This window comes from Camponotus vicinus, unplaced genomic scaffold (assembly GCF_025532165.1).
Source record: "Camponotus vicinus isolate PSW18456_S1 unplaced genomic scaffold, iyCamVici1.0 SCAF_3, whole genome shotgun sequence".
Taxonomy (NCBI): domain Eukaryota; kingdom Metazoa; phylum Arthropoda; class Insecta; order Hymenoptera; family Formicidae; genus Camponotus; species Camponotus vicinus.
In genome coordinates this window covers 2,775,942-2,787,725 of record NW_028141967.1, presented here as the reverse complement: position 1 = coordinate 2,787,725, position 11,784 = coordinate 2,775,942, and the positions used below count along the sequence as shown (strand labels likewise).

At 38.4% G+C, this 11,784-nt stretch overlaps 1 protein-coding gene across 3 annotated transcripts; it reads right to left on the bottom strand.

Moving 5' to 3' along the window:
• Positions 1-677: 677 nt before the first annotated feature.
• Asta-r1 (allatostatin A receptor 1) lies at positions 678-11,169 on the bottom strand. 3 transcript variants are annotated; one of them, XR_014437704.1, is made up of 5 exons: positions 9,328-11,169; positions 6,317-6,446; positions 5,963-6,220; positions 5,635-5,885; positions 678-826 (listed from the first exon to the last, which is right to left on the bottom strand). XR_014437704.1 is itself a non-coding variant. In XM_083093665.1 (5 exons), exons 1-4 carry the CDS (start codon positions 9,739-9,741, stop codon positions 5,637-5,639), a joined length of 1,065 nt encoding a protein of 354 aa, XP_082949791.1. In that variant the 5' UTR covers positions 9,742-11,169; the 3' UTR covers positions 678-826; positions 5,635-5,636. The 3 variants fall into 3 exon arrangements, 2 of the variants coding, with proteins under 2 accessions (XP_082949791.1, XP_082949792.1); XM_083093665.1 differs by having other exon boundaries at positions 5,963-6,238; positions 9,332-11,169; XM_083093666.1 differs by having other exon boundaries at positions 9,332-11,169.
• Between the last annotated feature and the right edge of the window lie 615 nt (positions 11,170-11,784).

Genomic DNA, 11,784 nt, shown 5'->3' with positions numbered 1-11,784 from the left:
CTTATTCCGTTTAGTTTCTGCGAAACATAAATCATACTGTTTCAACGCGGAAGATTGTTTTAGATTTTTTTAATAATTGCTAACTTTGAAAGGCGTTGCTTTTCGCTTTTTTAAATGTTTAATTCCAGTGTACGATGCTGGTTATTTTCATGAAATCTTTAAGCGAAATAAAAATTTAAAAATTTAAAATCACATCGAATTAGTTCTCCATTACGTTTTGACATCCAATTCTTCATATAAAAAGGGACGTCAATCAAGCTCCTCTTCTCTCACTCCAATAATGCAGCGAACGAGATATGGATTATCTCAATGTCTTTATTGATACACTTTACAATGCTCGGACGTGTAATTTCCTGACGATGACCCTGAGAATCTTTCCAAGTAACTGCCCTGGATAAGGGTGAGCGTCGGGAAACGAGTCCGTGTTTTCTTACATTTATTTAAAATTTCGTAATATTCGCACTCGCGAAACATCGTCGGGGATTCGCGAATCGAGTTTATCAGATCCACTCGCAGAGAGACGTGTCGATGATGACGATAGGTCCTTTATTTTTGCCCTGCGACCAGTTGCATCTCGACGCTGCCAAGTCGCCCTTAGATCGCATTTTTTTTTCCAAACGATTATTCTTAAATAATACCCGCCTCGGAGAGGACATTTTGTCGATAAAGAAATTGAGAGAAATATAAAGTGCGTATATATTTGGCGGAGATTTTTTTTTAAAGAATTAAAAACACACGTTTTTTCGCTAATCGCCAGATGACACCAAACACCAAATATCCTATAGACAATCGCCGAATCCGCCCCGTTGCCGGTGAGAATTTGTGTCTGCAACACAGTAAACAACATTTAAATGTAAAGACGCAAGACGTGCTTCCGCGCAAACTGGACGCTAGGATTTTCTAGGATCCTAGTGAACATTTGCTGATCCTTTTAACATATTTATCTTTCGGCTTACACCTTCGCGAATTGTACTAAACGAGTGCAGTTCTCTCTGTTTCTCGTTCTCTGCAAAAGCTATGGAAACTTGGAATTTCTTCGAGTTAAAAAAAAAAATTTAAACAATGAGATTCGGATTGAGATTTGCATGTTTTCGATTAGAACACGTCAAAAAGTTTCTCGGGATTCCAGACTTCGATTCACCGTCCTCTGATCTCGACGGCGTAATTCCCGTAGGAGACGGGGAGGTTTCGAAAGTAGGCCGCGTCGTGAAATAAGCGGAAGACTTTTCTCGTCGAGAGAGCAAAAGAGGCCGGCTGGCGGGTGCTCTTCAACCCCTTGGCGCTTCTCGGCTATTTCCTTCCTCCTTCTTCCTTTCATTTAGCTTCTTCCCAACGCAGTCGATCGACCTTCTTCTCGTGATCGATCTGTGTGCATATCGCCGAATTTGCATGTCGTTGCGCTCATTAAATTGTTGCGCATAAAACGCAGGATTTTACAGAAAATATTCCAATAACTGTAGCATATATTATTTTCTAGAGAAACTTTCTGAGTTTTTACACGCAGCAATGTTGAAGCGATGTTTGCCTTCGTTCAACAGACGTGATAAAAAAATTAATAACTGGAAAATCCAATTCATTCAATTATCTAATAAATTTCAATCAATTCTTAATTAATTTCACAACGTTATCCAAACGAGGTACAAATTGAATTTTATTAAAAAGATTACACATTAGCAAATGAAAAAATGATATTGATATGTTATATTTAATATCGAAAATATACGCCATTAAAACGAATTGAACAATCTTTAATTACTTTAATTTGTAAAATTCCTGGATTATAATCGAAATGAAATTATAAAATAAACCGTCCATGTAAAGGGAAATGTTTCAAGAGCTGCAAATATTTCTATTTCTTCGACATTATTTGAAAATTATTATCGGTGCAATATCGAAACATGTGAGAAAATTAATTAATTAACTAAAGCTGTTTTGTTTATTTCGAATGCCTTTTTGTAAAATTTTATGTCTCCATAAAAATGTGTCAAAAAATTTCATCTCAATTTATCTCGCTTTATTTATACAAATGAGGATCGTGAGACATTTTTTGTGCAGTAGACACATCTCTGCGTACCAATTCATGAGAATGTCAACCCTCTATGATATACATTTCCAAATCCTTGCCAAACAATTTCCATTTATCACGTGGCAGTGGCGACAGCTTTTTTCGTAACGTCTTTAAAATTATGGCTCTCGACGTTCCTGCTACATAGATTGAATCTGGGAAAATCGATATCCGCTTGGAAGCTTTTCAATGGCTAATTACGCGAAGCGAATACAGGAAGACAAGTATAATGTCGCGATTGTCAAAATACGCCGCGTGCAATTAAATCTCATTCTATTTTCGAGAAGAAACAAGCAAAATTATTCGCGGTATATTGTCCCGCTAAATCCGGATTTACATTGTTCGCGTTTCTAATTAACATAAAATAAACTACTAAATTTTTGAAATGCAAATGCTAACTCTAACTTGTTTAATCCATTTGTAATTGTGTTTCAAAAAAGTATACTCATGTAAAATGCGCTGAATTGAGAATTATTTTCAGAGTGTCAGAGAGACGAGATATTAAATTTTCGAAATTAAAAAGATTCATACCATTAACTCAGAAATTCGCGTAAAGACAAAAATTCTCACTCTATAAATTTAATTTAAAAAATTACATTCATGCGGCAATCTTTTAAGCGGAAATCATAAATTTCCGCATAATAAAGACAGATGTAAACCTTGAAAGCAATTAATTTTTCATATTTCGAAACGCTCCCCGATTTTCTTCGAATATTAGTAAAATATTCGTAAAATAAAGAGTCAAATGAAAGCACGATAAAAGCTGAGCAAACAGAAAATGTGTCCCGGTTCAACGCTGTTTATCGATAACGAATCGCGAATTGACACACAAATAAAGCCGCTAATATCGCACGGAGCCGACTTTCCAAATGTTTTAGCCAAGATCGAATCGGGATATCGAATTACCGCCCCGTTGCATACGCGAATCTATTTGATTAAGATTTGTTTGCACTAGAGCCCAGTGCTGTTTTTATGAGCAATGCCGTTCTCGAGGCGCCGGCGATTACCAGGGATCGCTTATCCTTTTATAAACGCGTCTCTCGTCCGTAAAATACGGCATTTCCGTCTGGCTGAGCAACCAAACAGCTCAGAACTGTCTGCTCGCGTCGTCGCGACCGCATTGTATCATTCCGCCATTTTTGTCGGGCGACACTCGATGTCAACGTTGCACATGACAGGACACGTATCCTCGGAGAATCACTGGGCTTCAAAGCCATTTAACGGTATTCTGATAATTGACGTAAAATCGTTACGAGGTCAACTCTTACGCTATTAACTAAATAAATTTGATGAGATTTTTTTCTGACCGATATTAAAGCTTTGAGAAATTAATTACGTGGTAGAAACTATTACGTCCTTCTATTTACACAACAAGGGAGCCTAATACGGGTTCTGATGAAACTCTGCAATATCTATCGGCTTTCATCATCTGTTTGTTTAACGGACTGAAAAGCACAAAGGATTATTGATAATTCCGAATAGTTCGAATGAAACGGGCCAGCTCGTGATTTTAGGCCGTTAGATTGTAAATACACGATCGATCGCTATTAATTTTAATTACTATCATATGTGTAAATCGCCAAAATTGTATCCAAATGGAATGCATTCATCGCATCATTTTTCTCGTCCATCATATAAATCTGGGGGAAAGAGGACGAACAAAAAATAATATTTGTACTAAGGGATCAAAGAGTGACTCGTTACGGTATAAAAGGACAACACGCTGCGTCGGTGTACATCAAAGAATGGTTAATTGAATTTTTGGTTGACCGTCAGCCTCTCCGGAAAACACCGCAGCCTGATTAAGGTTTGTTTGCTGGTCGCGACATGTCGTGATAATTTTTTTTTTTTCCGGAAAAGCCCTCAATATGAGCCGTTGTAAACGATGCGCGCGTAGTGAAAAATAAATCAAAGAGCAAAGAGAATTAAATTTTGGTTGAGGTAATAAATCGTGCCCACCAATCTATCTGTCACACCGCAATAAAGATTTCGCATACGTCACGCGTGTCAATGTAGGACAAAACAATATGTATATCAATTTCGGAATAAAATACAAAAAAAGTTTTAGCATTTTTATTCACGAAAATGTAACATCAAAAGATCAATAACATTTAGAAAATTTACATATATGAATATTCATAATTAATATTAACAATCCCTTAACATCCTCCGAGAGAGAATTGGTCGTAATAAAATAAATTCTGCACAGCATTGTTCTCCCACAATTAAATAAATTCATCGTCGGTCGTCCCCTCGTTGCATAATAACAATTATGTAAGATAAAAGCGAAAAATATCATTGCTATAAATTAATACTTTCCCCGTGATATGCAAATTTTACTTATGAAGACTCGCCACGCCCCATGCATTGTATAAAAAAAACAATCATCACTAATTATGTCTAACAATGAGCGGAGCATTTTGAGACTTTCTCTGGCTCGAGCAATGCTCGTATAACGTAAGCGGAAGTTGTTTTAAATGAAAATTTTCCTCCCATTCTATCTGTCTGCTCCCAGCACTTTTACTCAACATTAATGCCTTGCGGTATTAAATTGCGTTTGTCGCTAAACTCGCACTCGTTCTTCTCTTTGCGCTCTGTCCCTCTTCTCGCACCTACCCTCTCATTTTCCCTGATATCCGCGTGTAAAGGGAATGGTACCCAGGATAAACTAGCTGTGAAAATGTCACCGTGTTAATGGCAATGCGCCACGCTGAGCCCAGAGGGGGTGAGAAGAAGGGGAGAGGGGGGTGGAAAGCAGGAAAGAGGAAAATTTTGTTATGCGCGCGTAGCGAGCCGAATCAGGAGCCAAGTAAATCGTGTAATGTCGTTAAGTGCCCCGGCACGATTCCGCTCTCTCGTCATCTCTTCCGAAGAAGAAATTTATATCGCGGAAAGGGAGAGAGAACGGGAGACAACGATAATGTAACGTGTTGCCACTGCTAAAGATCCCTAAAATCTCGCCTCGCGAAATGCCCCGAATTAATCCTCCAGGTCGTAACGATGACTTTAATCGTTACATCGGGTAATTGTGTCGCTCCGGAGATCGATACGGTTAATAGACCGCGGAAATTCTTTAATTCCGAATCTCTGAGAAAGAAGCATAATGAGTAAAAATAAAGCGAAGCGCTGAAAGGAGGGAAATATTCATGAATGAAAAAATTGTATATTGGAGAATAAAGTGTAATCTATAGTTTTACATGTTATACTTAAACAGAGCGATTTACATGCAGACCGATATTAGATTCTCGAGGGTTGAAACTGAAGGAAGAATAGAAAATACCCGGTCTTTTGCGACAAAATAATTGCAATTCGTGATACCTTCGAGTATATCCTTTAATTTAATTAATACTAATTATATTCTTATTTTCAATTTTTTATATATTTTTAATTTAATTAATACTAATTAAATTCTTATTCTCAATTCTTCTATATATTTTCAATTTAATTAATACTAATTATATTCAAAGAATATCTCAAAGACCGGACACTTTGGTAGGTTCTTGCATCAATCATTTCGCGAATAAAAAATAAATAAAAAAAATGACAAAGACAGGATAATTTGTCCTCACCTCTAAAGAATATCGCCGCTACTGGCAGCTCTCGTTGTTCTCGTCGCTGGTCCCAGCCGATTGTTCTGCTCCGCGCGCGGCCTGCAGTAGATGATCTTCCGAAAGGCTTTGCGAAAATTATCGCTCAGGAAGGCGTATAGAAAGGGGTTGACGCAGCTGTTGGTATAGGCGAGGATATGGCTGACAATCTGCACCATTATCGTCGTCGTGGTGAGCGGGAACACGTCCAGGGACTTGCTCACCAGTATCACCTGCGACACAATACGATGATGTCGGGAATAAAGCGAGAAAATCGCCGAGGGTGCTCTCGGATAAACGACAATTTTACCTGTATGGGACACCAACAGGCGGCAAAGACCCCGACGACGACGAAGACGAGCCTGGTGACGCGCCTCCTGCCGCGTCGACTCTCGGCGCTGACGCGGGCGCCGCGCCACAATTTGATCAGCACCGACATGTAAAAGATGCATATCAGCACGAGGGGTAGCACGTAGCTCATGAAGAAGAAGGACACCTGGAAGGACGTCCAGTCGTACTGCGGCAGGATCCGACAGGCCGTCAGGTTCTCCGGTGGGCCGTCTCCCTCCTGGAACACGTAGTGAATCTACGTACACGGGAACTACGTAAGTGAACGAGGGTCCGCTCAAGGATACGAGTCGTACGTTGCATCCCGCGTGCTTACCTCGCCGTGGATCACGAGGGCGGGAGCGGACAGCGCCAGGATCACCACCCACGTGACGCCAATTGCCAATATGGCATGATTCTCGGTCCTCCAGGACATGGAGGCGATCGGGTGCACCACCGCCAGATATCTGCGGACAGTTTCTCATTTCGACACGGTATCGTCCAACTTTGCCATTAGCATAGCTTGAATTGCTAATCCGGTTTAAGCGGGGTCCTCCGAAGTTAAACCTCACCCTCGTTGCAGCAAAGTTTTATTTGGAGGAAAAACGAGATCAAAAACATCTCTCGCTTCTCGTTATTTTTTGTAATTTAGGATAAAGTTTAGATCGGTTTACGAGTTTAATCTATAAAAGTAATCCCTAAGTCGCTCAATTTTAAGAGACCCGGCCTTGCCTCGAAGATCAGCTGAAAATCATAACTCGCGGATAATCTCTGGTTTAAACGGAGCACATATTTGCTTTCGGAGAAAGTTGGCGAAAGACGACGGAAAGTAACTGAACTTTCTTAAGTTAAGTTTAGTACTTCTTCGTTCTCATTTTGGTACAAAGCAGGATGTGGAGGATCGTTTAAGAGAGATCGATCGACTGTGCGCATGAATCTTTAACGTGTTGTAATCAAGATGGATTGAGAAGGAATTGAACGCATTGAGGAGATCCAAGGACCCCGTGGAAGAAGGGATAAAAACTTGGACAAGTTCGAAGGGTGTGTTTTACATTTCTAAACGATCGCATCGCCATCCATCGAATCGATTCCTCGAACCCCAACACGTACATTGCGCAGCATCAGCGATTGATGTGATAATGATATTTCGCAGAATTGCATCTCAACTACCGGAGATTGAATGATTGGAATGTAACTCGCGTTGATTTAATTGAGTTCATATAACGTCCAAGCTCGATTATAGTCACCGGAGAACGCATCGCCGTGAGATATTGGAGTTAGACGGCGAATGTCTACAATAGTCTACGTCGCACTGAAACTGACGTGTTCAAATTACTCGAGATGAATGTATCAAACGAATGTATTCTGCAAACTGCCGCATAGTGTATAGTGATTCAAAGCTGGCGACGAATCGAATGTCAAATGCCCGAAGCGCTTTACGATGCTATCGCGAATAATCTATGTTAAAGGGCCATGTAAATATCCCGGATAAAAATAACGAAGGCGATTTTAAGGACAAGGGATAGTAGCATCAGGGAAAACAATTGCATTTAATTGATGGATTTTATCGATGTATGTAAAATTAATTTTGACATAAACGTAAAAGAAAAAATGCAAATTTCTTTATCGTGATAAAGATCATGGATAGAGTGTCTCTTTCTTTCTCTAAAAGGATTTACAAACCTTCAATATTATATAAATCTTCTTGTGTAAATTCGCTTCTAAAGAGATTGAGATAACAAATGCGAGATAAAAATACATGAATATTATATAACATAATTTCAATAAATCCTCTTGTACCTACATTTTTTCCTAGCGATAATTTAGTAGACGTTCTTCCTAACGTGCATATGTAATATTTAATATCTATAATTAACTTTTACTACATAATTTAATAAGTAATTTCCTTTGCATTGTGCTAAAGCAAGATTCTCTTGTAATTACTCAAAAGGCATATATAGGATTTGGAGGATTTATCTCGTATTCGGCCATATTAGAACAAAATGCCTCAAGTAATACGTATATTCTCTGAACTGTTAGTCTTTTGACCACATTTGACTATACGAGAACCTTGGTTTAATATAATGCAAAATGATTTGTCTAAGTAAATTATATAGTAAAATCTAATAGTAAAAATAAAATTAAAAATATTAAATAATTAAATTAAATTAAATTAAAAATATTAAATAATTAAATTAAATTAAATTAAAAATATTAAATAATTAAATATTATGCGTTATAAAAAAAAATATCTAATCAAATTTTCGCTAAAAGAAAAAAAGGGTAGCTGTAAGAAATTTGCTGAGATTGTATAAAAATAAGATATTCCATAAATCTCTCCAGAGGATTTTTTGCGTCTCTATTCTGATTATAATCTTATTAATTTCATCGAGAGAGAAAATGGAATTTGTATTTCTTAAAAGTTGTTTATGTTTACGTTGGAATCAATTTTATCGATTATACGAGAGAAATGCTCTTATTTGTTGAAGGACATACATCCGAGAAAAAAAAATAAAAATAAGAATTAAATAATTAAATATTATGCGTTATAAAAAAAAATATCTAAGCAAATTTTCGCTAAAAGAAAAAAAGGGTAGCTGTAAGAAATTTGCTGAGATTGTATAAAAATAAGATATTCCATAAATCTCTCCAGAGGATTTTTTGCGTCTCTATTCTGATTATAATCTTTTTAATTTCATCGAGAGAGAAAATGAAATTTGTATTTCTTAAAAGTTGTTTATGTTTACGTCGGAATCAATTTTATCGATTATACGAGAGAAATGCTTTTATTTGTTGAAGGACATACATCCGAAAAAAAAAAATAAGAATAAGAATTTCAAATTATTTGTTTCGCGTCCAAAGCATTCGCTTTTAAAGAGATTGAGATAACAAATACGGTAAAAATACATGAATAAATGTAATTCGCGTCGTAAAGTGACACGTTTCAAATATTCAAAATTATTAATATATCACGATATTTATATTTCTGTACGATTGCACCACCGATCTCGCTTCAATAACGATGACAAATGATATTTACGAAAAAATTACAAATTCTTTTCTTCTCCAGAAGAAAAAAATGTTATACAAACGACCATTTTTCTTCGTCTCGAAATAAAAATTGTTTAGCTTTTTGTTAAGAACAGCTCACTTTCTGCTCGTACAACTTATATATATCATTTATTTCATACTTGTTGACAGGTACTTGTGGACACATCCGACAGTTTTATATGAAATATTACCCGCCAAGCATTTCCCGCGATACAAGCATGGTCTTTGAAGAATTTCCCAAACAATTACACCGATATGCGACGGTTGATTAAAATCGGAGGGATAATTTTAACATACCAACCTGTCGAGGCTCATGAGGACCAGGGTGTAAACGCTCGCGTAAGCAGTGACAATGATCAGATACTGAACGATCTTGCACCAGACGTTGCCGAACGGCCAGTAGGGCAGCACGAAATCGGTGGCCGTGAACGGTATACAAAATATGACGAATAGGAGATCGGCCACGGCGAGGTTGATGATGAGGATGTTCGTGGTCGACCTCATTCCGGGGTTCGCCGCCACCACCACGACCACCAGCGAATTCCCAGCGAGACCGAGGATACCGATTATGCCGAAGAACAATGGCACCACCACCTCGACGATGCTTTCGACTAGCTTGCGATTATAATCGAATTCGTATACCTCGCACGCGAATCGCGAGCTGCAGTTGGCGAGGGCGTCGCTCGCATTCGTCAGGTTCGTCAGCTCCATATTATATACCTACGAGATCCGCAAATCCCTTGGATTACGTTGCGACGAGCTTAGGCCGGCCCGGCCGAGATAATAAAAGTAGGAACTGTGTAAACATTACAGCGACAATAATCGAGTCTGCCTCAACGGGATCCTGATCCCGTCGTGAGGATCATCCTGCGGTGACTGTCGGCGACATCGGAGACGCCGAGGGTGTCTTTTCCTCTCGTTTCATTCTTCGTTCTATCGAACGGCATCGAGTTTCCACGATCGGCGATTCGCTGCTGGGCATCGCTCATCGCTCTTTCACTGTATCATCTTTCAAATTTTCGCTTAAATTCTCTCAGAAAAAATCTCAAGGATCGATAAGATGCCGGAATGATAAAAAATCGATCGCACATGAAAAAATTAATACGATGCCTTTCTTCTTCTCAATGAGTTTTATTTTTTTCTTCAAATTATTAAAGATGCGAATGAAAGCGTTAATTTTGATAATAATTTTATTTATCCATTTGATATATGTCTAATTTATGTTAACTGTGTAAAATTCGCCACGTGTCAATTTTTTATGGAACGCCGAATAAAATGTCACTGATAATGAGAATTTTTTCGATCGACAATAATCGACAATCTAAATAAACAATTTGATTCGTATGCTTGTCAAGACTTATTTATCGTCCACTTGAATTTGAGGAACTAGGGTTTGCCTTAATCACATGCCATTCGTTTGTCGATGTAGTGGTCAGCTGTGTTGAACAAATTGCTCGTACATTTGTACAGTAATGTCAAATATTCGCTCAAATAAAATCATGTTGTAATCTGTAATTCAATTTTTTCAATTATTTATTGCATTATTAATCTTCTTTATCGTAGTTTCACTCTCTCAGTTCCATATAATGATGTACATTACAAGTTTCACGATATTTTATTGAATTCCGGAGAATCTCGCGATGGAAGATTAAAAAAACACTGCACTGATCACTGAATATTGAAATAACGTGCGATCGTCGAATTCCATACGTTCGCCGTCAAATTCTTCAACTCGGCGAACTAAAACTCGACGTCTTGCGATATCTCGCCTTCCGCATCGAGTCGTTTTCTTTTTTTAATAAAAATTGTCTACAAGACGTCGCCTGCGTTTTTTGTCGATAATCGCGCCGAACGAGATCGAACGATCGCGGCAAATCGAGATCGAGAGCTCACTCTTTTCCCTCCCTCCCGATGCAATGCGAAGTGCGAGCTTCAATGACTCTGCTTCAATGAAGACTCGAGGAGGATTCAGCCTCGGGTCGTCGCAAGTTGGCACTTCCGTGCCAAGTTTATCTCGACAAAGTTTGTTGTAATCGGCCGAGTCTGAGTTTGCGAGGGGTATCGTCGCGCGCTAACCGATAACGTCAGCTCCGGGGGTGGTTTTACACTGAGAGGCACCCCGATACGGCGCGGCGCGACGCGCGGCCAGGAATGGATGGGACTTGGTGTACGCGTGAACGACGAGGGATACATTCGCGGCGCCATCTGCTCTATATACATATATATATGTGTGTGTGTGTGTGTGTGTATACACATACACAAACACACACACACAAAGACACATAGTCAAGTCGACGCCGAAATAGGGGGTTGCTTACATACGTAAGACACTCCAACGCACGAGATAAAGCGTAAGATATATAATATTTATTTAGGAGAAGAAAAGAGAAAAAGAGAAGAATATTTGAAATCTTGAATGATGAGAGCAAAGCTCTGAAAGGAGAACGATTTTTAGGAGGAGGAATAAAAAAGGAAAAAGAAATTATTGCGAATCTAAATATTAATGACTGCCTTTCCCCCGCGATTTATTACCAAATCACTCTTTCTTTTTCTTCCTCTCTCTCTCTCTCTCTCTCTCTCTCTGTAATTATATTTTCGTAATAAATGTGTCTAGGGACAATGCGATGCTTGTTTCGATGAAAAATTGAAAGCTTTAGAGAAGAAGACGAAATTACGTAAGCGATGGAATACAGAGAGGATTGAATTATCTGTTTACCTTTAAGCTCCGTCCATTAAAATCATATTTCATTATAT